Source organism: Saccostrea echinata, unplaced genomic scaffold (assembly GCF_033153115.1).
Source record: "Saccostrea echinata isolate AGI-Se365-2 ecotype Australia unplaced genomic scaffold, CSIRO_AGI_Sech_v1 ptg000030l, whole genome shotgun sequence".
NCBI classification, from domain to species: Eukaryota; Metazoa; Mollusca; class Bivalvia; order Ostreida; family Ostreidae; genus Saccostrea; species Saccostrea echinata.
Genome location: NW_026889779.1, coordinates 11,137,789 through 11,164,929, shown reverse-complemented (window position 1 = coordinate 11,164,929; position 27,141 = coordinate 11,137,789). Strand labels below are relative to the sequence as shown.

Here is a 27,141-nt window from a genome sequence, read left to right as displayed (position 1 = left end):
TTATGTTATGCTGTGGTTATTTCATGTGAAGGTGGTGCTTAATTATGTTATGCTGTGGTTATTTCATGTGAAGATGGTGCTTTATTATGTTATGCTGTGGTTATTTCATGTGAAGATGGTGCTTTATTATGTTATGCTGTGGTTATTTCATGTGATGGTGGTTTTTCATGTGAAGGTGGTTTTTCATGTGAAGGTGATTTTTCATGTGAAGGTGTTTTTTCATGTGAAGGTGATTTTTCATGTGAAGGTGTTTTTTCATGTGAAGGTGGTTTTTCATGTGATGGTGGATTTTCATGTGAAGGTGGTTTTTCATGTGATGGTGTTTTTTTTAAATGAAGGTGTTTTTTTTTATATTTAATGTGATGGTGGTCACTCGGAACTCTTAATACTTTTGAAGACTGAGTTTAACACTGAGTTTAACTGCTATTATCTTGAAATTTTGAACGTGAAACAAATAGTCAATATAATTTAAATCATTTTAATACGCCATTGTTAGTTCCTCTTTTTTCCATAGTCGCTTGGTTTCAGGATGGTGTATTTTGTGTATTATGTTTTTTCTAGCTATGTCTGCATTAACTCGATAACCTAAGAATAAAAAAATCACTGAAATAAGCAAGTTTTAAAAATGTCATATTACTTTATATAAAAAAAGAGTGAAGGTACGACAGTTGCAATCTTCGATTTTACGTCGAGTCCGGCTCGGTTCATACTTGATTTTAATTTATCAATATCAACACTTTTCCTACCAGTTTCGGGCAGGAATTTGGATGAAACCTACATTTAAAAATGATTGAATAACGCCTTTTAATCGACTGCCAATTCGAACTTGCCGTATAAAATATGCAGTAAACAAAAACGTCGTGATACCTAGAACTGAAAGTGAAAGCAATGGAAGTGACGATTTTTAACCAAATAAATTGTAGAGGCGTCCCGGAATAACGAGAACAAGTTTGGCGCGGTTTCTGACTTCCCTAGATTTTCCGAAGATGGCAACAGTTGTACCTACACTCTTACTATATAGACTAATATGACACTTTTTAAACGTGCAAATTTCAGTGATTTTTTATTTTAATGTTTTTAAGTGTATTCAGACCTACCTACAAAAAATCATAATACACAAAATACACCATTTTGAACCCAAGTGCCTAGATGGAAAAAAGAGGAACTAGCAATGGTGTAGTAAAATGATTTAAATTACATTGACTATTTGTTTCACTTTCAAAATTTCAAGATAATAGCAGTTAAACTCAGTGTTAAACTCAGTCTTCAAAAATATTAGGAGTTCCGAGTGACCAACATCACATTAAATATATAAAAAAACCACCTTCACATAAAAAAAACGCACCAACACTTGAAAAACCACCTTCACATGAAAAACCACCATCACATGAAAAACCATCTTCACATGAAAATTCACCATCACATGAAAAACCACCTTCACATAAAAAACCACCTTCACATGAAAAACCACCATCACATGAAAAACCACCTTCACATGAAATAACCACAGCATAACATAATAAAGCACCACCTTCACATGAAATAACCACAGCATAACATAATAAAACACCATCTTCACATGAAATAACCACAGCATAACATAATAAAGCACCATCTTCACATAAAATAACCACAGCATAACATAAAAAAGCACCACCTTCACATGAAATATCCACAGCATAACATAATAAAGCACCATCTTCACATGAAATAACCACAGCATAACATAATAAAGCACCATCTTCTCATGAAATAACCACATAAGGCAGTTATGGCGTTCCATAAATCTTCCCACCCTAGGAATTATTGCTATATTGAAAATCTTCCCATGTTGCAAAATTTGCCTTTTATATATCTATATTAAATTTGAAACCTTTATTCACACTATCACAATTAATTTTTTTTTAAGAAAATGAGACAAAATAAAGTTGTATTGGTAATGAAAAATAAAGAAGGAATTTTAATAAGAAATTACTTTATTTACAAGTTTAAATAAATAATAAAATACACAAAACGTAAAATTTACAATAATTGGTGTATTAATTAAAATAATTGTTCAGGTTGGTCTTACAAGTTATGCAAACCAGAAGAGATTCGTAAAATATGCAGATTCAAGAGAGTAACATATACGTATGTGGAGATTCAATACAATAACTGTACCACAATAATCATCATTAATAGCCATCACTGGTTACTCGTCACTCTGAAAATAAAATGAAAAAGAATTGGAGATTTTAAGAAAAAAAATCATATGTATAAGACCATGAAGGTACTTGTGTCATTTAAAGTCATATATGGCGTATTTTTTATAAGTTCAGACAAGCTAAAATTAAAAAGATCTTTCTATTTGTTTTATTACTTTATATGAAGATTACTTTCCTGTAAATTACACAATTTAAATCAATAACGTTTCAAATATATTAGAAATTTAAAATAATAACCGATTTATTTACCAACTCCGCATTTAAATAATAGACAATTTAAAGTCAATATAACTATAGAAAGATGAGATTATTCAAGTTCAAAATCGGCGAAAATTTTAATTTGAACTTATTAAAATAACATATACCATGTTTATCTACACTCAATCTCATATTTTTATTTTTTAGCTCAGCTACGCCATATATAGCTTTAAATTAGCTATGACAAAATATGATGACTACGAGAAACAAAATTAATATTCTGTGTTATCAAGTTTTTTTTTTCTTAATTCAAATTCAACAAAAATTGTTGCCATGGTTAATAAATTTAAAGACAAAATTCTTTGAAATTCATTCAAAACACTCATTCTTCTACAATTTTGGTCTGATTTTAATAAAACTTAGTGCATTTAGACATCACTAATATATAATTCTGTATATTAATTTTTTAATTTCAATTTTTGTTGTTTAATTTCAATTTTTGTTGCTGAAACAGTAATTAAACATATACATGTATATGTGAAATAAACCATTGATGAGGTGAAGACTAGAAGGTTGAACATGTAATTGTACTTTCAATCACATTTAACTTCTGCATAACTTCCTCCATGGTAATATTTTTCGATGTGGAGAACCTGGGGTGTGGGTATTACATACATAAAGGCAAGATGAAAGGTATTTGTCATGTTATGCTGAATAAAACCACCTTATCAACTTACCAATATCCCTGTATTAGTGATGTATGAAATTTTCAATAGAACATACCAGTGGTAACTGTTACATGAAAGCGGAGTGTTTGTCCTTGGAGTGGTGAAGCTGGTTATCCTCTTTGTGTTTGTGAGGTTCTGTAGAGATTGCTAACACAGCATGATAGGACTTCACAACATGGCTATGACCAGTAGGATCCTTACAATCTTTTTCAGCTGAAATATACAGGTATAATTATTCACTGACACTTCTCTCTTTCTCTCTCTCTCTCTCTCTTTAATGCTGTTATCTTCTTCTTACCAGATAATGATATTAATTACTAAAATGTCAGTATGTATAAGACACTCATAAAGATCATGACTTCCATGATTATTTATGCAAATGTGACAGTTCATTTCTAACAATGTACTTTAATTTAAACATATCCGTAATTTAGCAGGAAAATCACACTGTCAGAAGTACACTCCTAGTAAGAAAAAATGCATTTTTAATTCATATTATTTGAAGCACTAAATAACATTTGAACTATGCAGCAATTCTGCATGTGCATATACATGTATGTCTCCTTTTGGGGGGCAGCTTAAAATTATCTCATTACTTTTTTATGTGTTCATTGAATTATCCCTGTGATGTTTTATTGTTAGAATTAATTATACTTGATTTTATAGAACAAAATCTTTTTGTTGTATACCTGGAAGAGGAGCCAATCCTACTTTTTCTGCAATATTTGGGTGAGTTTCTTGGAGTGCGTCACACATATCGTTGGTGCTGGAAGGAGTAGAAGACACTAGAATTTCTAGAAGCTTGGGAACTGCCTCCTCACAACTTAAAACTAGAAGACTGTTGGCTGTTTCCTGATCAATTAAACCCCTTCTGCCCAAGTTGTCTAAGAAGGTGGGAAGGTGAATAGACTGCTGCAGCAAAACAATGTTCTCGTTTAGTTTCCGCCAGACTTCACTTCCCATGTACGGAAACCTGTTTCTACAACACTAAAATTATCCAAGATTAAATCAACTAATAAAGAAAGACACTTACAGCTTACATTCTCTCTCTCTCTCTCTCTTGAAAAACACAAGGATGTACATGTATACATATACAAATGATAGTAATTATAGGTCTCTGGTAAAACTAATCTAATATTCAATCACATAATTAATGTACCGGTAACATAAATATTTATTCTACAAGATATTGTAGTCTTAACACTACTATGCTGCATAAAAAAAATAATGAAACCCTCTAGATAGTCTTCTTTTTTTTTTTTTTAAAATAACTAACATATATAATATATCAACATATACACAGGCCCTACTGTCAATCTTTTTTTTTAAAAATTTAATAACTAACATATATATCAACATACACACAGGCCCTACTGTCAATTTTTTTTTTTTATTTATTCATTTATTTTATTTTATTCATTTATTTTATTTTTATTTTATCGTGAAATCACCAAACGTACAAGCTTAGTAAGAGACAAAGAAGCTAAGATCTACTTTCGTTTTAAAAACGTGGGTGATGCAACAGAGACCTATAATATATACTAGTGTGGAGCTGTATCTAGGTCCATGACCATGCTGACGCAACGTACAGTTACACAACTATGTCTACTAATATATGGCACGCTGTATTTCTGAAATCAATATTGGGTATTGATCATCATCTATAAATCTGCGCCTCCTGAAGCACATGTCAGGATGTGATTGAATTTGGCAGTATCCCTTACATTATTTCTTCAAACGATCCCTAGCCTAGTTAAATATTTAATGATTCCAGTGATTCTCATATATGATTCTTTGAGGATAATTACGTTCGTTTCTTACGGACTTACCTTGTCTAATTAATATCACAGGAAGAAATATCGAATGACTGATTCAGTGATTGTACGTGTATAAACAAATACACATGCGCTTGCGCAGGGGGTTACAGGGGCACACGAAAGGCATCACGAATCTGAGTCAAACTGGATTTTTAACAGTTTAATATTTTCAACAGTGAAATACTGTAATTTATCCCATGTTTATCCCGTGGATATGACTCATTGGGTATTTTTTTCATAACTCACAGTTAAGTGCAGTTGTGACGTCACAATGGTTTTTACGTTAGAGTGATGAAGTAAAAGAAAGTGGAGTCCTACATAAAACAGTGTAAAACATTGGTTGTGAAGTATTAAACATGGGATAAAAAGAATCTCCCATGATTTGTAGTTGGATATGACTTTTATCCAACTCGTTTTGTGTTTTTATCCCCTCGCCAAGGCTCGGGGATAAAAAAAAACACACAACTCGTTGGATAAAAATCATATCTAACTACAAATCATGGGAGATCCTATATTTATTCATTGAATAAAAATAAATATTTCATAACAGTGTGAAAGAATACGAAAGTGATATTTTGTCACAGTAATAAAGAATATCAGAAGTGCGACAAAACTCTCTATATATTTTTCCTTCCCGTTTTGGTAACCGTATGTAATCCCTGCATGGCTATTCTCTATTGAGAAGTTGATGGCTCGTTTAACGAGCCACCAACTTCTCAATAGAGAATACTCCCTGGCCTGTTTTAAGATGGAAAGAGTAAATAAACCACCCTGACAGAGATCAAAACTGCTAGTTTTAATGCTTCGCACACGTAAAAATATCCAAAAAATCTTGTCCCACTTTTAAAATAAATTCCATAATATTCTTTTTGACAATAATATTAGATAAAGACCTTCCCGAATTCGAAACAAGGACAGAGGCCAAACTTGACAATATCATAATAGACGAAAATGAAATTATGGATATTATCGAAATTTTAGATTCTAAAAAAGCCTCCGGTCCCGACAATTTTAGTCATATTCTAATAAAAGAAATAAGTAATGAAATTGCAATCCCTCTAAAAATTCTGTTCAATAAATCTCTGAAAACTGGGAAATTTCCATGTGTTTGGAAACATGCTAATGTTATTCCTGTCTTTAAAAAGGGAGAGAAATCAAACCCATCAAACTACAGACCAATTTCCTTGTTGAGTTGTATGGGGAAAATCTTTGAAAGAGTAATGTTTAAATACATTTATAACCATTTAGTATCACATAAACTGTTATATAACATACAAGCTGGATTTATGCGTAGACATTCAACAGTCACCCAGTTAATAGAAATTTATCATAACATTTGTATTGCTTTAGACAATAAAGAAGTCACCTGCTTTGCTTTTTGTGATATCAGTAAGGCATTCGATACGGTTTGGTTGAAAGGCTTAAAATACAAATTAGAAAAATACGGGTTTGTGGGTGAAGTTCTTGCTTGGTTAAATGATTATCTTACTGGTCGATCACAGCAGGTCAAAATCAAATCATCAAGTTCTTCAGTGGGAAGAACGAAAGCAGGAGTTCCCCAAGGTTCTGTTCTTGGGCCTTTACTTTTTTTAGTATATATAAATGACCTACCATGTGGACTTTCAGGTCTCTCTAGACTATTTGCAGATGACACATCTGTGTCAAACACATCTAAAAACTTGAAGGACTTAGAAAAACTTACTAACCATGATCTAGAAAAAATTAACCAATGGTCAAAAAACTGGCTTGTAAAATTTAATTCTGAAAAAACCAAAATATTAATATTTGGCAGTAGTGAAGATGAAGTATCCAAACTAAGCTTTAAGTTTAACAGTCAAGAAATCATTCCATCTTCTACTCACTGTCATCTTGGACTTACGTTTTCGAATTCTGGGAAATGGACAAACCACATTGATAATATTATTAAAAAGGCTTCAAAAGAAATTGCAGTTCTTAGAAAATTGAAATTATCTTTAAATCGTGATTTCTTAACAAAGATGTATACTACATTTATTAGGCCCTTATTTGAATATGCATCAGAAGTATGGGATAATATTTCTGCAGCTGACTGTGAAAGGCTAGAGAAACTTCAATTAGAAGCTGCACGTATTGTAACTGGACTTCCTATTTACTCCCCCCGTAACTCTTTATATTATGAAACAGGATGGGAAACACTTGCTTATAGACGAGAAAAGAGAAAGTTATGTTTAATGTTTAAAATAAAACATGGTCTCGCGCCAGACTATTTATCGAATCTCTTACCTCCTGAAGTCTCAGAAATAACCCAGTATGATTTACGAAATTGTAATAATATTGTTATACCCAAATGTAGAACGAACTTATTAAAAAATTCCTTCTTTCCATCTACAATATCATTATGGAACGCCTTGCCCTCTGAAATCAGAAACCTTGAAACTGTAAGTGCTTTCAAAAAAAAGACTTCTTAAATGTGAATCTCCTCCAAAATATTTTTCTTTTGGTGAAAAGAAAATAAACTCAATTTTAACTAGAATGAGACACAATGTGAGTCTCCTTAAGTCAGACCTGTTCAAAGTCAGGCTTTCAGATAACACTCATTGTTCTTGTGGATATATCAATGAAAACACTGAACACTTTTTTTTGTATTGTAAGAATTATGCTGAAATAAGATTAGAATTATTTCACACTATAAGAAATAACAAAGGAACAATAGACCTTGACATAATTCTATTTGGGGACTCAAACTTGGGACAACAAAATAATATGAACATAGTTAAAGCCGTACACAAATATATTAAAAAATCGAAAAGATTTTTATGAATACCCAGCGTAACCATTCTGTATCTATTACAACCCCTTTCCTTTCTTTCTTTGCACCCTCCCCCCCCCACTCTTTTCTTATTTCCCTGCACTTTTTTTGTATTGTACATTTGTTGGTTGTACATCACGTATATATGTATATGTCATTTTGTTTGTGTTGGAGAGGACAATTCTAAGTTGGTAAAACTTGTGTCCAATCCTATTGATTATGTTTCAATAAAATATGTTTAAATACAAAATATATTAATGAAATTATTGGAGTAGATGACATTTTTTATAGCTATGAATGCTTTTGCAATACTTATACAGATATAAAGATTTTTTTTTTTTTAGAATATTCTAGCTTAATCCATGCAGTTAAAGCTTTGATAAAGAGGAACAACTTTGATAAAAAAAATTATAAAAAGCAGAAAATCCTCTTATGTCAAATTTTTATCTTGTATCAAAATGCAAAAAATCAAAAAAAAACTTCTATGAAATTCTAAATGAAAATTCTTCTATAACAGCTGGTTACAAAAAGTGGATTGAATTATTTGATTTGGATAGCAAGGAATGCAAAATAATTCATAAATTACCATTTCAAGTTACAAAAAACTGTAAACTCCAGTGGTTTCAGTACAGAATTTTAAATAAAATATTGGCAACTAATTCTTTTTTATTTTAAAATCAGACAGTTTGTTTATAAGCAGTGTATTTTTTGTCAAAAAGAAGAAGAGACAATTGAACATACTACTATCCTATATGAATGTGATATTGTACGATCACTCCTTGAAAACTTTGAATATTATCTCCAGCAGAGAAACCTCCATTTGTCCAAAACAAAAAAATCATTCATTTTTAGGTATTAGAGGAAAAAATAATGAAATAGCAAATATCTTAATCTTATGGTTAAAATATTATATTTATACTTCTAGATACACTGAAAAACCTCTAAATGTGCACACTGCGATAATCACACGTGAGTTATTTTTACCAGACACAAAAATAAATATCATATAAAAATGGTGAGAAAGAGAAAATTGACACTCAGTGAAACAGGTTGAACCAACTATTTTCGTAATTCTATATATATACAATTCTGTTATAGAAAAGATAATGGACATTTTGTATAGAATGAATTGTGTTGAAAAAAAATAAAATAATTAATAAAAAAGAAAATTAATATTCTCTATGGCAGTATATATACCTTAAATAAAACTTCATTTACCACTTTACATAGGAAATTTTTTGAGTTGATCAAGACATGTAATAGAAAACTTTACAAGACCAATAAAATGAAAATTTTTAATATGTATAAATTAAACATTTGGAGGGGGGTTGCAATGATAGATTTATTTAAGGGAGGACATCTAAAAATAAATCCAATGTGCTACATTATGTTCAAGTACCTATATACTATACATATAGTGAGTGAGAGTACAAATTAACTAGGGTCTATAATTAAAAAAAATTAGTACTGTATTATGTCATTCATGGCATGTTTTCCAAGGCATTTAATTCTCATGTACACATGTAGCTTTTTTTTTATACGCAATATGTATAGAAAATAACTCACCATTGTTTCATTACTTTTCATTTTTCATCATGCATGCATCGATCTTCTTTCTTTCTTATGTTCATAATATTTATGTGTGCAGTGTATAGATTGTGACGTAACAATTATGTTTTATGACGTCATAATTGCTAACATAAAAAATCTTAATGACGTCATAATTAATCTCAACTTTCTTTTTTTCCCCCCTTACTTTACAGCTTTAATAGAACATTATACAGAAAATAAAGCATTTTCATGGAATTCAACTTGAAATTATGTGAAAAGTTGTACCGATATCTATAACCAATTCAATAAGTAGAGGCCAAGGACATACACATTACTGTTTTCAGGGAGACTGTAGGCGATATGGATACATTTCATTTGTCTGATATATAGAAAAAAAACCCTCCAAAATTCAAGACGTGTTTTCTTCATTTTTCATAAAAAAGGACTATTTAAAATATGTTTTTAGCCTTATTTACCTAAAAATTATGCTCCGATACACAATATTTAAATAAGCTGTAGTGATGAAGCATCATAAAAGGAACTTTTTTCTCAAATTTGTAGGCACCTTTCATTTACTAGATCTTGACCTTTAGGGCAAGATCTAATAAATTTAATGAAGGAATCTACAGATTTCCAAAATTCCAGATACATTTTCATTCCTTACGATGTCAGAATCTGTGGTGGTTTTTATTTCGAGTTTAGTGGGATATACTGAATCAACACAGGAATGAAAATGAATATTGTTTATTGATAAAACGTCGTTAATATAACTAAATGTCGAATAGAAGGTCACAACAAGAGACTTCTTTTCACGTTTTTAACTTTTTGAATTAATTTGGCTTCATAAGAATACAAAAAAAAAAAAAAAAAAAAAAAAAAAAAAAAAACAGGTCTGATAATAACGGGCCACAATTAGTATCCATGGAAATTCCAACAAATTATTGGAAGACTTGGCTTTTTCCAACAGTAAAAAAAACCCTGAAAGTTGAATATCAATTAACATGTGCCTCGCAGTTCGTGTAAAGTTTGTTATGTCACACTACACAAAGTCTTGTGCCTTATTGTTTACAAATAAAAGACTGCAAATTTTAATTAATCGTATTAACTCAGTAGCATTTCATCGTACAGATTTTATAATTAAAATAACCAAAATAACCATAATCCGGATAAGTGGGGGGGGGGGGGGTTCCTCCATAATATCGCAACATTCCGGGCAAAGAAATTCTACAAAGAGGGGAATATTTGCGAATAAGCACTCATTTCTAAAGTGGAAGGGGGTAGAATATAGCATTCCATTAGGGAAAGATTTGCTATATGAAAATAATCCGGGGTTAGTTTTGCTATATATAGCAAATTAACCCTAGGGAATTTCTGAAAGGGGGAACCTTTGCTATATAACACTCACTGTGCAGTAACCCTTTTTTGAAGAAGTCTTTTATTGACTGATGTTTACCATGAGCAAATGGACAAATGGAATAGAGATTTGGGTAGAATAATGCTTTGTGAGTAGCTTATTATTTTAAAAAAGTTCTTTTTTTTTCGTAAGTTCTATAAATATCTTCGTTGTGCATCAAACTTTAATTTTTTTTAACTTCCTTTCCCTATATTAATCTCTAAAATTTCAATTCCATGACAGAAAAGTCTTTTAAAACTTTAAAATGAGGGAAAAAATGATTTTAAAAAAAGGAAGAAAGGAAAAATGAACAACTTTCTGAACGATAATCCACAATTTGAGCAATAAGAAAATAATCAAAGGACTGGGCGTACTCTTATTAAAGTACTACATGTATATAATAAATTTTTACTTCAAGATTATAGACACAAATTGCAAAACGACACAAAAGTAACTCAAGTAAAAATACAAGCTTGAGGTAACAATACATGTTTACTATCAACAAATAATATAATATACAAACTGAAAGAAATATTATGTGGAGTTGCAATTATTCTGAGTGTTCCTATAAGGGACAAACAAAACAAAGAATTCCTGTATCACATATTTATCTTAGGATCACCGCAAGTATAATGGACTCTTCATCCTGGAATTAAAAAAATGTGGTATACAGTAAAAACAACCATTTAATAGAATTGATTTTAAGCACTTCATGTTAGAAAAGTGTAGACATGCTCATCTTATGGTTATCTTATATCTAAAGGGAGACATTTTTTTTTTTGGATTGATTATTTGTTTGTTAGTTTAATGAAAGACGGGGTTTTTATTCCTGAAATTGCTTGAAGAGTATTGTACACGAGAATACCCTCCTATTTTTTTGTGTATTTCTGTGAAAAATTTATACTTTCAAATACTGTCCGTAATTTTCCAGTCTGTTTCCCCAATTTACTAAGATAAGAGAACTTTTATATCTAACTCCCTTGAGATTTAAAGAAGAACTCTCTTGATTTTGAGCTCAGTAGGTCAAATGCAAGGCGAGAAATACGTAAAATGGTTTTCAGATAATAACGTTAGTTTTCTTCAAGCTTTTGCAACTTTTGATGGCTCTCTCTAACTACATAAAGACGCATATTTCAAGGCTACATGATGAAAATGCACTTCCTTTGATTGCTTAATACCCAGGAGCAGAGAAGAAGATTTTCAAAGAATTTATGCATTTTCACGATAAAATCAATAGAGCCCCACCCTAACAACAGAAACCCTGACCCTGCATGGGGCCATGATTTTCACAATTTTAGACGAGGCATCCTCGCTCATCATAACCATGCGCTTAGTTTATCTGCTGAATATCAAGGACCAGAGAAGAAGATTTCCAAGGAAATAATGCGTTTTCACCATATTGTCAATACACCCCCACCCCACCCCAAACACCAGAACTCCTGATCCTGGGGCCATGAATTTCACAATTTCGAAAGAAGAAGCTTTGCTCAATACAACCATCCACTTATACTTTGTTTGCTAAATATACAGGGACAGAAAAGATTTTTAAAGTATTTATACATTTTCAATACATGATCAGTAGGGTCCCACCCTAACTCCAGAACCCCTGATCCAGGTGCCATGAAATTCACAATTTTGGTAAAGGACTCATTATTACAACCAGTTAACTGATTTATGTCCAGAAGTAAAGATTAAAGAAGAAGATTTTTTCAACAATGCATCAATTTTTATAATTTTAGTCCCACCCTTCACGTCCCAGGGGGGATCACGAAATTCAAAAATTATGTTCTCCTTCACCCATAGACGCCCAATGCCAAAATTGGCTGGAATTGGTTCAGCGGTTTCAGAGAAGCTGAATATGTACGAATATTAATTTAACACGATGGACGAAAACAGATAGCAACAGGTCACTTGAGTGACTCTGGTGATCTAAAAATCATTATAATATCACAGTATTTGCCTCATAAAAAAACAGATCAAAGGGGTAAGCGTACAGAAACTGAAAAAGAAAAATCTCCTCTACGAATCAAGAAACGGTGATACTAACCTGACAGTATATCCAATGTAACGTAAAAGTTACATGAAAACTAAATGTCTATTCCGTGAATGACAAAGTTGATTAGGCTCAATGTGTATGTGAGGCTCTATAGATATTGTTAACACAGCATGATAGGATTTAACAATAGGACTATGAGCCGGAGCATCTGTACAATCTTCTGCAGCTTTAATATAACTGTTAAGTTTTCAATGTTATGACAAAACTGACTGCATAAAAAGCTTACGGTTAAACTGAACTTATTAATTTAAAAAAAAAATGAGCAAGCATATGTTTTGTTAAAACTATCTAAAATTTATTAAAATATATCTAGCTTTTTAAAGTTTATCCATTTCAACACGTTCGTTCTTTTTTTATTTCATAACTCAAAAGAAAATGTACGCACATAATTAATTGTGCCAGCATACCTGGGAGAGGGCCCAGTCCCACTTTTTCTGCTATGTCGAGGTTTGCTTCCTGTAGAGCGTCACACATGTCGAGGGCTCGGGAGGGTCTCCCGGTCACCAGTATATTTAAAAGTCTCATGACTGCGTCATCCCGATTTAAAAGTGAAAGGCTTTCGATTGTCTGCTGGTCGATCAAGCCCCTCCTCCGGAGATTATCTAACAGGGTGGGGAGATACAGTAACTGCTGCAGTACGCTCATGTTATCATTCAGTTTCGACCAGACTTCACTTTCCTTGCAGGGGAATCTATTCCTACAACACTGTATTTAAAATGCTAACATAAAATAAAAGCAATTTTTACTGTGGTTCTAATTTTATCATGCAGACAAGCAAGATCTCAGGGCCAAGAAAATGGGTTTAGAGGTTACAATTTTTTTTAGTGTTTACGTAAAATCTTGATGTTTTATTCAAAACTGACATTCAAACTACACTGAGATAAAATTTGCTGAATGCATGACTGGTATTCTATTAAAATACTCTTCTAATTAAGACAATTTTATGTCAATTTTCAAGTTATTCTTTAGCAAATCAAAACACAATATGGGGAAAATATTCCCCTTTCCTATTTCGAATTCACAAGAACCCAATACATCAAAGAATGTTAAAATTTCATGTGATAGATCAAAGAAATTTTTCAGTGCACACAGATTCCAGCCGAATGCTAATCAAATGCGCCCTCGTTCTTTCTTTGAAGCTGCACGTATCCTATCTGAGGAAAATTGGTTTGGAAATGATAAATCTTTCATATTTATTATTTTCATTTTGCTTCATGTGGGAATTCTCCATAATACTTCCAGGCGAGTTAGAAATGACAGACTATAAATATAATGTCTTAACCCGGTATTCATCAATCTGACGTGCAGTATTTACTTTAAATGTTACATCTGTACAATAAGGATATTGTACTAGAATAAAAACTCACCTTCTCCTCCGTACTTTTCGTCTGTTCCTGCATCTATTTTTATACAAGAAATCAAGATCCAAAAATGTACACTAGGATTTGTGAATCTATAGTTTGTGTCACACAGCGACCAGTCCTGATTTGTATTATTTTCTATTGCAAAGCGAAAGACATGATCGAGTTGACGAGGATTGTTTTATTTTTTTGCGTCTCAGAGTTGACAAGAAATGAACCCATAAATAAGTCACCTTGGATCCACGTAAAAGCCCCTCGATAGGAAGATTTGTTACGATCATTTTTTACAAATCCATTTAAAATTCAACATCATGCATACACGTAAACCTCTGCACAATTGATTTTTTTCTTTTACGTCTAGAAATGCTTTGGTTGTTTTCTACGGTGGCTGATTCAGGACATATACTGTACAGGGATTTTTTTAATTCGTTGCAACAAAATAAACATACAAAATCTTCAAGAAATTTTTAAGGTTCACCCTCCCTGTGTACTCATAATTCTTTTTAGTTTGAAGCTAGTTATTTTCCAAAAGAAATTTAATATTTAAATAAAGTGCACACAATTTCATCATACCTTACGGAGAAAAATTTTGTCAGAATGGCCTTTTAACTTGACAATTTTATAAGGAAATTAGTCACTTATCCGAGTGAGAGTTATCGCTCTTATCAGAGGAATAATTTATGAAATCCTTGGACCAGGGTGTATATATTGGGGTCCACAAGCACCTGTGATACAAGTTAGAATTGAATGCTAACTAACACGTTTGCAAGAAAAATCTTAAAAAATCCGATGAAATCATACGATTGTCATGGGTATCCAGTGTACAAACTCCATATGATCGTCATTGATCATTTACTTCGAAGATAGCTCACCTGATCTACCAGTCCCACATGCAAATCCAGTGAAAATTATATAACATCAGAAATTTTTTTTCATAAAGAGTTGCAACTAGTTTATATTTCAGACAAGTCAACTTTCAGTCTAACTTACAGATTTCCCCCAAAGGCACAGGGGGGGGGGGGGGGATCAGGTCTTTTCCAGAGTTTTTCAACATAAATTATTATTTTATTCTAAAGACAACAAGAGGCCATAGGGTCTTAATAGTCATCTGAGAATAAAACAACTCTGAAAAAGATCCATGGACATAATAAAATAAAATGAGAAAAAAAGATGATCAAAGATCAGTAAACTTCATTCGAACTTAAAGATTTCACCCACAGGCACGTAGAAAGGGGGGATGCCCCACTCCAATGTTTTTTAGAACATAATCTTTAACTATTGATTTAGAATGAAAATGTTTGTTGAAAGGCTGGTCCCCCCCCCCCCCCATTTTTGTCGAAGTTTAGTCATGTATTGCTAGACAAAGACTTAAGGTAAATTTTCAAATTATTATCCTGATTGTCCATTAAAAAAAACGATGCTACATGCCTAACCCAAGATCAGTTTGAATGAACTGGTGCATGAATGAACTTGGATATATTCCAAATGCAGATTCATTTTCTTCAAATGAACATTTTCTAGCTTGAAGCTTTATAAAATAAGGCAAAATCTTGAGGGAGAGTCATCCTCACAACATCAAGGGTACCACAGCCACGAGTGGACTCGGGATTACTGATAAGAAGGGGAGATAAAAGGAATTTGAGAATTCACCATTAAAAGACATTTCTGGGACCATTGTTAGTTTAGATTTCTTATTTCAGTGGAGATCATCATTTCCTTAGTTCGTACTTTATTTTCAAAGAATCAATGCATTTTCACTATATGATTGATGGAGCCCCACCTAACTCCAGAACCCCTGACCCAGGGGCCATGAATTTCACAATTTTGGAAGAGGCACTCTTGCTCATCATAACCATGTTTGTATAACTTGAAGAATTGCCTAAAGTTATAAGTTTGTGTTCTTAATACCCAGGAGCAGCGTAGATTTTCAAATAATAAATGCACTTTCACTTCAACACCAATAGAGTTTCAGCCTATTACCTGGACCCTATCTTTAAGTAGGGCCATGAATTTCACATATTTCGAAGAGGCACCCTTGCTCATCATATCTTTGCATGCAGTTTTTCTGCTAAATATAAAGGGAGAGAGAAGATTTCTTCATTTTCACTATATAATCTATAGAGCCCCACCCTAACACCAAAACCCTTGACCATGGGGCTATGAATTTAACAATTTTAGTAGAGGTCTTAATGCTTATCACAGTCATGCCAACAGTTTGACTGCTTGATGTCCAGGAGTAAAGAAGATTTTTAAAGATTGCCTTAACTTTCATGGTTTTGAGCACAACCCCAGTAGGACAGGGACCATGAAATTCATATTTTTTGTTCCTCCTCACCAAAAGATACCATATGCCAAATTGGTTCAGCTATTCCTGAGAAGAAGCTGAAAAATTATCAAATTTTAACCACAAGAGATGACGAATGTCAAACTAGGACAGACAAAAACAGATGGCAATAGGTCACCTGAGTGACTCACAGATTACTTGATAAAAAGATTTGCCTTCGAATATGCAATCAATTGAGAAAAGAATGTTTTTGTATTTAAAGTCTTTATTCATCTACAGTACATGTATTTGATATATGAACACTGAAATAAAATGTTATGTTCTTCAGTATAAATCCTTGTAAAAAGAATTGATCATAATGAAAAAAAAAATGTAGCAAATCTTAAGCATGAAATGACAAACCCTCACAAATCCTTTACACAATGCTCAATTAAAGGCAAACTTAAGTAAAAATACTTGTATTACTGACATACAATATAAGTAGTACATGTAATAGTATTGACCAAATATAATTTTCTTAAAAGGTTTCCTTTCACAAACAATCTATTGAAAATCCTTACAGTGGTCACCAAAGGAAAGTCTATAATGTACGAGCAGCAACTTAATATCAAAGTACATTTGAGGCTTCAAATGTGAGCATTACAAGTTTTTTGTTCTTGCAAATGTTGATATCTATTTCTGTATTGTTCCCCAATTGTGGCATACCTAGGGATCATGATTTGAATAAACTGTAATCTACACAACATTAGGATGCTAGCATATCATTATGGCTAATTTGCGGTTCTTGAGATTTTCATCCATACTTCGATTCCCTATTTTGGCTCCATCCTAGCCCCCATGAGCTATGATTTATCTACTGTACAGTTAAAGTATCTTGAACATCAACACCTCTAATACCATGGATATGAAAGCCTCACTACTTTTTGTATGTATATTAACCTCATTATCTCAAATCCAATAAAAAATTTAAAGGTCTGATTGTATGTGGGAGCTTTCTTTTCTGGTCTAGCTGTTCTTGAAAAGAAGATTCTAGAAGACCCTCATTTTCACTATTTCTTGATTATCTCCCTATGAAATAGGGATATGGCTCTTCATTTGAACAAATCTGTATCTTATTCATCCAACAATGCTTTATAGAAAGTTTTATAAATATTGACAAAGAGGTTCTGGAAAAGTTAATGAAAATATGAAATATTTACAGATGGATATCAGACATTCTTGAATCAGAGAATCTCACTTCAGCATTTGGTTCAGGTGAGCTAAAAATGAAACATCTGAATTTACTGTAGCTTTTCCTTCTTATTTTGCCATCCTATATTAACAGTTCATCATTCATAAAACTAATTCTAAAACATGTTCCATTCAAAATGGTATGATTAATTAGTTGATTATATTTATACACATACATTCAAGTAAAAGGAAATAGTTTGCAACAAAGTTTGATGTGTGAGAATTCATGCAAACATTTTGGCATACATTTTTTTCTCTTTAGCTTTATATTCCTCTATAACCTTCTGAACCCTTGCCAACTCTCTCTGAATACCTAAAATTCAAATGGAAAAAAAATCGTGTGGTGGCTTTGTATGGTACATTTTGTACATATGATGGTTGTCCGGTAAAATTGTGGACAAGTTTTCTACAGTGAAAAATAAACAACACTGTGTTCTAAAATTTTCACTACTCTTTAGTACATTTTTAATCAATATACATAGCAAATTTCAAATTGATATATACTAAAATAAACAAAATATGAGATTTTATGTTATGTGTGGTATCGCCTTATGGTGCACGGATGATAACATCATTTAATCTTTGAGAATTCATGAGGTACATGAACTACCGGTACAATGCTTCACGACTGCATATTTATCATGAAGCGCTAACACACATCATGAAATATGCTGGCGTGAAGCGTCGTAGTTCATGTCCTCATGAATTCTCATAATTTAAATTCATTTCTTAATTGACCTTTAATGACCACAAGTGACATACAAGTTCTGAAATACACATGTACCGAATTTATTAGGGGAAAAAACTGTAAAAAGGGAACTGGTACTTCATGAAATGAGTAAGTAGTATTACAGTGATCAAGTAATCAAAGTGTTCTTTTCCAAAATATACAATAAATTGCTATTATACACATGATGTTATACTGATATACCTTTATTATGTCATTATACAGAACAAAAGAAACAATTTTCTGCTTTACATTGTATATTTAATTGTATCATGACACACAGTATTATTTTGTCGTAGTAACATGATACCTATCATATCATGACAATACCCGCGATACTCAAATATTTACATGTGTATAACAACATTGTATGTTAGCAAAAGCACCAAGTTTATTTCTTTTTTTTTAAATTAGGAAAATGCATTACCTTTATCAGATGGTTCCAGTTTAGCAGCTTCACTTAAACAAGCCTAGAAAGAAATGTAAATAATATTTAAACTTAAATTTTTCATAGCTTAATTTTTAAAGAATAAATAAAGTACATGCAGATAAAGAAATTTGGAATTCAGAATTTAAATTTCCAAATACATATTGCATTTATTGGTGAAAACCTTGAATCTTGGGTAGCTTGTTGACTGTCAGATTTGTTTTCTTTTTGAGAAATTAAGACATCTGCTGAAAACACTGACAAAATTTATACATACCACGGCCACATCAAAGTTCTTGCGGGCACTCTCTGCTTGGCCTTTCCTGAACAGCGCTTTGACATTTTTATCATTTGCTGCTAGTACCTGAAAAGTAGGAAAAAACAGTATAAATGATTATTAAGTAAGCTCACATCATATACTATAAATATTTTTAAAAAATTAGGAAGCAAAAGGCCCACGGGCTAAATGCTCATCTGGCCAGTAAGAAATTACTGAGAAATATCTCCAAACAAATGCTTATAATGTAGCTCTAACTGAAAGAAAAAAACTGAAATTGTATTCATAGACTGAGGTTTGCATAAATTAGATAACTTTTATCAAGCAAACTTGTTTTTTCTTGTCAACTTCTTTGGAAAAAATCCAAACCTTTTTGAGATATGGAAGCACACATAGCCCCCACTGGTTTATGTTTCAAAAATATTCTTGCATATCTACTTTATGACATATTAAAGAAAGATTAACACCCATTTAAAATGCCAATTCCCTCTGATCCAACCTAAATTGATATGTTACACTGAACATGGAATAAAATACAAATCATGCTAAGTTTTTACTCTGGTTGTAATGCTGTTAGTAAAGAATGTTTTTTTTGAATGAAACTGACATCTAAATACACTGTGCAAACTCTTATGTATATCAAATTGCAGAGGGAGATTATCCATTAAATGTTATATGTTATAAAATGTTATTAAATGTTATAATTGGATATGACTGCAAAACTCGTGGTTATATACATGCAATTATAAAGACATGACTTTCATGAATCCTCAAGTGTTTGAGAAATTAAACACATTCAAATGTTTTTAAGAAAAAGTCTTCTTACTTCATTACATTGTTCAATGGCTTGATCATATTCTTCTAGTTTAAGGTGACATGCAGCTCTAGCAAAGAAAAAAGGCAGTAAGATCAGTAAAAATTAAATACATGTATGTTTTAGCATGATAATTACCATTCTTATAATAAAACTAAAACAAACTGCACAGTATGAAAATATTAATATATACAGTACATGTATTTTGATATATCATGTATTTCTCAATAAATCATATAGAGAGAAGCTGGGTTTATACAGAGCCATATCAGCCTGCATGTGCACTGTGACGTCCGGGGACTACTTTTGCATTTGCAAGTGTCAAATATAGAACAACAGTAGTACATGTACTTACAAATTAAGAGAAACTGGAATTAGATATGATGTTTCAATGTCTTTATTTTCTTCATCACTTAAATCCATGTTGTTGTCGACTTCATTTAAATATCTGAAAAAAAAAGGGGGGTGAATAAGTTCAAAATTGAAAATAAAAAGCTGATTACCTACATGTATAAACATTTTTTGATTGTTATATTATATTAACGTGTTTCTACATTCCTGGAGTATAAACATTAAACAATAACTGAAAACTGAAATGTTCAACCATAAGTTTCTGAAGGAACTGTCTCTCCATTGGTTAGACTTGTATGAAAGAAAAGCTGCACATGGATTTGAGTGCTTCATTATATCAAGCTTTTACACCATTCTACCATGCATACCATGCATCTAGTTTATAGAACTTTTGGCTCTAAGAGACCAGAAGAGATAATGCATTGGTAAAGTGTCCATCACTGATTTGTACATGTACCTGCCATTTCATCTGTAAAATAATATTCAAAATCCAGCTTAATTCTCTTAGTCTGATCAATAAAACTTGGTACAATGTTAGACCACTTCAGGTACCTAATTCAGTGCATTGGTTTGGGGTTTTGATGAGATGAGGTATGTTGCTTATACTGAAATAGAAAAATCTGTGATTTTTAGCTCTACTGGTCAGACACCATTAATTGCTGTAAACAATGTTTCAAAATGCTACTTCTCCTACAGTTTTGGTCCAAGTTCAGTAAGACTTAGTATACAAGTAGACTATATTAAGAGTTGTCAGTTATGATATTTTGTGAACTGTATCTCATTTTAGAAAAATGAACTCAAAATCTAGTAGCCTTGTTTAAAATTTTACCAATTCTTTTTTTTTTATTTTAGTTACCATGGAATCACATTCAATTTAATAAAAAAAATCAACACAAATAATAGTGTACATGTATATTGGTGTATGAGTCTACTTATGAACAAAGTTTTTTTTCTGAAATAAGATTATAACTGAAAAAGAAGTAGCAGTTTGAAAGAACTTTGCAGATTATTACATTTCAAGTCATACCTATATCACTCATCAAAATCAATATACATGTGTAATAAATATAAAAAGTTGCATATATCTACATGTACAAGTATATAGTCAATTTGTTCCCCAGTTCTAATGAAATAAAAATATAATTTTATGACAGTAGCATTGAAAACCAGAACTCTCTGATGAGACTATAGCTCTACTGATCCAACCAAAACCATAAGAGGGGTAATGTTTTGAAAGAATTTCACAGAAATTTCTATTTTTAGTAACTTTGGCAATGCCATTTATTGAAATCCAAAAAAAGATAGAGAATTATTATCTTAGTATAGTCTACTTGTATACTAAGTCTTACTGAACTTGGACCAAAACTGTAGGAGAAGTAGCATTTTGAAACACTGTTTACAGCAATTACTGGTCTCTGACCAGTAGAGCTAAAAATCACAGATTTTTCTATTTCAGAATAAGCAACATACCTCATCAAAACCCAAAACCAATACACTGAATTAGGTACCTGACGTGGTCTAACATTGTACCAAGTTTTGTTGATCAGACTAAGAGAATTAAGCTGGATTTTGAATATTATTTTACAGATGAAATGGCAGGTACATGTACAAATCAATGATGGACACTTTACCAATGCATTATCTCTTCTGGTCTCTTAGAGCCAAAAGTTTTATGAACTAGATGCATGGTATACAAACATATACCCGTTACCAGTTCAAGGAATACACTTTTCTGTCTCTAGAGAGTATGTATAGAGTCAGTCTATTAATCTTTATTTACCTGAGAGCCTTTTTATATTTTCTCTTTGCTAGTTGATATTTCTGTTCCTTAAACAACGCATTACCAGAGTCTTTTATGGATTTTACCATCTCTAACACTTTGTCTTTGTTTTCAGACTGTAATAATATATGATCACAGATTATTTAATACACATTACAGGTATATAAAATGTGTAGATGTAGTGTCTTTCCATTGGAAATAAATATATGTGACTTGGTGTCAATTTTTAACCCAGTGTTTATTTTCAAAGATGATACTTTGCTCGATGCTTTAATAACCTACAGTGTCTCCAACCACAGGAGTGTACTGTGGAATTATTTTAAATCATGGGGATCAATGTTACCGGGCAAGCAAAATTTTACTGGTTCGTAGGGATATAATTTCATTGGTAGCTAATTTCAGTAAATCAATACATTAATAAAATAATTGTTCATGGGGATGTAAATTCGTTCATAAGGGTGACCCACAAATTTATAATAATCATACATACATTACTGAAATCTACATCACAGTCCTCTGGCCAGTCTGGAATCGCATCACCTGTCTCATCACCTGTGGACACACCATCATCCTGACCGGGGGCTAACTCTCCACAATCACTGATTATACACTCCTGTAGGAAATATGTCAAATTTATGGTACTTTTAAAGTTGTATGTACAAGTATGTGTATTTTTCCCCACAAACTATCATATATCCAATAAAATTATCCATTTTACTTAATTTCGGACTTTTATAACTGAAAACAATGGTTTACCTCTAAAGAAAACTGTGCACTTTGAAAAAACAAAACAAAACAACAACACCTCCCTTTTTATGGTCTTGACATTGTCATTTCAAAAGCACAAAGCAAAAGAAAACTTTCCACAAAATTTTGTATGTAAATTTAAAAAAAAAATTCTATACATCCTACCAATTCTTTTTTTTTTACATACCAATTTTGGATTCTCTCCTTCTTTTTCCACATTCTCCAGTTCACGAACAACACCCATTCCTTTAATAACTTTTCCAAAAACTACATGTTTACCATCTAGATGATGAGCTGGCTTACACAAAATAAAGAACTGTGATCCATTTGTATTAGGACCTGCATTGGCCATACTGAGAAGACCTGCCTTGTCATGCTGAAATATAAAATTATAAAAACTAGAAATTTGTCCAAAAGACATGAGGGCCCACCCCAAATACATTTTTATTGCAACATGAAAAAAAAAGTACTTTCCTTCATTGGTCAGAGAAAATAGTCAAATATGATGATTTTTTTTCTCCATACAGAACTGATAACCTCAGTACAGTTGTTGTCCTTCATAGCATGATATGTAGTTCCAATCTATCATCTAACAGCTAAATGAAGTCTCACTGTTTCAAGTTCATATTTACAACGTTTTTATATGATCTCCTAAGGATGTATGGTTAAAATTCTCTTACAGAGATTTATCGCTGTGTGGAGTTTTATAAAGTAATCCTTTATGAAATTATGTAAGATGAACTAAGAGCAAAATGGGGAAAAAATTTAAATTCAAGGTTATGCAGCAGGTCAAGGTAAAAAAAACAAATATGACACATTTAATTGCATTTAATCGCTCTCACCAATTTGTATCAATATAACCAGTTTGATTTAAAAAAAAAAAGATATCTTGAACACCTTTTTAAAATTTAGGTAACTGCATAATGAAGGAAGAGTGAGGTAAAGGTCTGACGATGAAAATATCAAAGTAAGAAAATAATGGGTTACTTTCCTTTTGCCCCCAAACCAGAATGCCCCCACAAGAATGCCCCATAGTCTCTCACGGGTGCCCAAGTACTTGTACCAGTGCCCTAAATTCAATTTGAGAGTGCCCCAAATATATTTCATGAGCGCCACAAATATTTCAACATCCTCTCTTGTATAATATCCCTGGTATAGCATTGGTGCCCATATGTTATTCTTCTTTTTAATATAAACAATACATTGAAAAGTTATATTTTATCTTCTATGAAGTTATTGACTATTCTTTTAGATCTATGCTGCTAAATGCAATTGACTATTGTTTATTCAAAAACTATGCAGTTGTTCAAAAATATTAGAAATATATTCTTATTATAATTTGTATCTTTGTATAAAGTTTGATGAAAATATCTCAGTCTCTTTGAAATTAAGAGATCATAAATTTAAAGTGAGGATAGGGGGGTCATGATTTTACATAATGTCATGGTCAGAAAATTATGAAATATTTAAAATATCTCTTAATAATTGGTATCTTTGTATGAAGTTTGATGAAAATTTTAAAACTTGAACAGTCTCTTTGAAATTGATATAAATGCAAAATGAGGAATAGAAGGGTCTATGTCATAGGGAAGGTTAGAAAATTATAAAGTTTGAATAGTTCCCACCTGTATGTATCAGCTAGTGTTTAAGTTTTAAAATATCTTCAAAACTGAGCTAAATGCGAAATAGCAAATACATGTAGTGATGTCAAGGTTACAGGAAAGGCCAAGGTAAAAAAATATTGACTTTGTTGGAAAAAACTCATGAATATGAGTTTTGATTAAAAAAAAATCTAGAATAGTTACTTTACCTAAACACAAAATAGGGAATACCCTGGCAGTGAGGTCAAGGAAACGGGTAGGTGAAGGTCAGAAAATTATGACACAGTTGAATAGCTCTCTCTCTAATATGTATAAGTGTACAAATTCTGGTTAAGGCATCTTTAACAGTTTCTTTTAAAAGGAGTAAATGCAAAGTGTGACTGACAGACAGAGTACAGTAGTACATGTAAGGAGGGATGGAAGATAGATGGTAAACACTATATGCCCCTGCAATATTCACAGCAGGGACATAAAAATCCAAAAATCATCACACTTTATAAATCTATCACTAAGGCCAAATAAAAAAATATGTGTGGTTCCAGTTACCCGACCTTCCCTATTTTATACCCCCAACCCTAAACTTTTTTTTAGGCAATTTTCATATTTTTTCCAGAATTTTCCCCGATTTCCATTAATGGCTCCAGTTTAAGTTTTAGTTTCAGCAATGATGGCCTCCTTGCAAAACAATGTGCAAGTGTTTAATAGTGTTAAATCCAAAGCAAGCTAGCATGTAGGTGTCCCCTACCAATATTGACTAGTATATCATTACACCTCATCTAAATGCCATTTGCAAAGCAGTGATAGGTATTATTTAGAAAAAATTAAGAAAATCATTTTGTTTAAAAAAAAAAAAAAAAAAAAAAAAAAAAATTCCCTACCTACCTACCCTAATTTTTTTGGAAGTGTAACCGGAACCACACATATTTTTTTGTTTGGCCTAATGTTATTGCATTCACAATAAGCCTCTTACTTTGTACGGGAATCCCTCATCTTCAAATTTAGCTCCATAAATACTTTCTCCCCCAGTTCCATTTTTATTGGAAAAGTCCCCTCCTTGGACCATAAAATCCTTTATTACTGAAATATAAAGATCATTTTCTTACACTTAAGTTGCAGTTTACTTGTGGCAATGGCATTTAAAAAAAAAGTTTTCATAAGTTTACAATGCAAATGTATAGAGAGTTATTTTTGTCCCATATTATTTTCACCCTTTCACACTTGCAAACAATTTTTCCCAATTTTAATCTACCCAGACACAGTTGTGTTGAAGAGATGATGCTGTCTTCTTTGAATTCTTCTGTTGGACAAGAAAATGATGGCAAAAATTTCCCTGTATACAATATTCTGATTTGCTTACGACTAACCAACTACAAAAACATGTTGATCTTTAGTACCCATGGGAGACCTGGCAAAATATGCCAAGCTGATTTACAACTCCCTAGATTATTTTTCTATATGCATTCCATTTTTCTTCCAAAGACAAACCTACTTTATTAAGAATAAATACTTGTCTACTTTGATTTGTTAGTTTTTAAGCAAAACTGGAACTTAGGATTGTACTTGTCTACTTACCCTCCAGACAATCCTAATAAATAAAGGATGTCCACAATAAATTAATTACTAATGAGGAAGTATTATTCTCTTTGTAAGAATTATGCAAGGAAATGCAATACTTTTTCACATATTTTGTGATATTTTTTCATGACCACAGAAATGTTTTTATGTGCAATGGACTTCAGTACACATTCATGTCAGTCCGACATTACACATGTGTGCCTATACTGACAATAACACTTCTCTCCTCTCCCTAAAGTTTATATCACTGTTTCAAGTAATGTAATATTTATTGCTGTATTGGTTCAAAGGCTGAAATAAATGCATGGTACTGATGCTTTGCAATAATATTGCCCTACATACTTCTATGAAAAGGACAATTCTTAAAATGGAGTGGACATCCTGTTGTTTCTCCAGTGCCCTTTTCTCCTGTACACAGTGCTCGGAAGTTCTCACAGGTTTTAGGAAGTTTATCTTTGAATAATTCAAAGACAATTCTGCCCACTACAAAATAATACAGTTCATTGAAGCAGGGACCTATATACTTAGTATATAGGTCCCTGATTGAAGATTTTAAATAATGTATCATTGATTACATTATATATCGTATTCGACGTTAGACTGGGGGTCACAAATTAGAAATTCATTAAATTCGATTAAAAAAATAGTTTAACATTTACAACCATGTTGCATTGCTAATTGCATTAAAAATTTAGAGAAAATTCGAGACACCGCACAATACCGCGGTCTTTCTAAAAGAATGGGTTTTCCATTACAAAGTCAGGTCTTTATTTAAATTCCTCTTTTTTCATTTACACCTGATATGAAAGAAACAATAAATGGAAGAATGTCTTGCCATTTTCGCCTCCTATTTGAACATCAAAGAAAACTCGTGGGTTCTCTGGATTCTCCATGTTTTCAATGGCCTAACCGGTGCTAGACAAGTCGTACCAAGGTGGAATCTTGATGACACAATATTCTTGATATAAGCTTGCAGACAACATAGTACACCACTGTTTTTAAAATACTTGACTTAATTATATATTGTCCCCATTTCAAACAAATACCGTCCTTGGAAATTACAAGAAAGAGAATAATTAGTGTTTTGTTTACTTTTAATGGTCATACATATTAAATAAAACTTCTGGAGGACTATGAACCACATTTTTATCAATAAATTTATTGATTTTCTTAGGTAATGTAATCTAATCATTTAATAAATCACAAAATCTTAAGGTTCATGCAGCTATCTT

General features: G+C 32.0%; 3 protein-coding genes across 5 annotated transcripts; all 3 read right to left on the bottom strand.

Annotated features, from left to right (window-relative positions):
- Positions 1-1,958: 1,958 nt before the first annotated feature.
- LOC133196332 (uncharacterized) lies at positions 1,959-9,337 on the bottom strand. 2 transcript variants are annotated; one of them, XM_061332241.1, is made up of 4 exons: positions 9,302-9,337; positions 3,820-4,117; positions 3,186-3,343; positions 1,959-2,203 (listed from the first exon to the last, which is right to left on the bottom strand). In XM_061332241.1, the coding sequence occupies exons 1-3, from the start codon at positions 9,320-9,322 to the stop codon at positions 3,198-3,200; spliced, it is 465 nt and encodes a 154-aa protein (XP_061188225.1). In that variant the 5' UTR covers positions 9,323-9,337; the 3' UTR covers positions 1,959-2,203; positions 3,186-3,197. The 2 variants fall into 2 exon arrangements, with proteins under 2 accessions (XP_061188225.1, XP_061188226.1); XM_061332242.1 differs by lacking the exon at positions 9,302-9,337 and adding an exon at positions 4,960-5,044.
- Positions 9,338-11,152: 1,815 nt separating this feature from the next.
- On the bottom strand, positions 11,153-14,460 carry LOC133196331 (uncharacterized). Of its 2 annotated transcripts, XM_061332239.1 has the most exons (4): positions 14,103-14,460; positions 13,143-13,440; positions 12,727-12,901; positions 11,153-11,325 (listed from the first exon to the last, which is right to left on the bottom strand). In XM_061332239.1, the coding sequence occupies exons 1-3, from the start codon at positions 14,133-14,135 to the stop codon at positions 12,756-12,758; spliced, it is 477 nt and encodes a 158-aa protein (XP_061188223.1). In that variant the 5' UTR covers positions 14,136-14,460; the 3' UTR covers positions 11,153-11,325; positions 12,727-12,755. The 2 variants fall into 2 exon arrangements, with proteins under 2 accessions (XP_061188223.1, XP_061188224.1); XM_061332240.1 differs by lacking the exon at positions 12,727-12,901.
- A 2,226-nt stretch (positions 14,461-16,686) lies between these two features.
- On the bottom strand, positions 16,687-26,802 carry LOC133197295 (peptidyl-prolyl cis-trans isomerase D-like). Its single transcript, XM_061333255.1, has 11 exons — positions 26,745-26,802; positions 26,252-26,392; positions 25,305-25,411; positions 22,921-23,109; positions 22,477-22,599; positions 21,987-22,102; positions 20,211-20,303; positions 19,868-19,925; positions 19,042-19,128; positions 18,765-18,807; positions 16,687-17,923 (listed from the first exon to the last, which is right to left on the bottom strand). Exons 1-11 carry the CDS (start codon positions 26,800-26,802, stop codon positions 17,835-17,837), a joined length of 1,104 nt encoding a protein of 367 aa, XP_061189239.1. The 3' UTR covers positions 16,687-17,834.
- Positions 26,803-27,141: the final 339 nt, after the last annotated feature.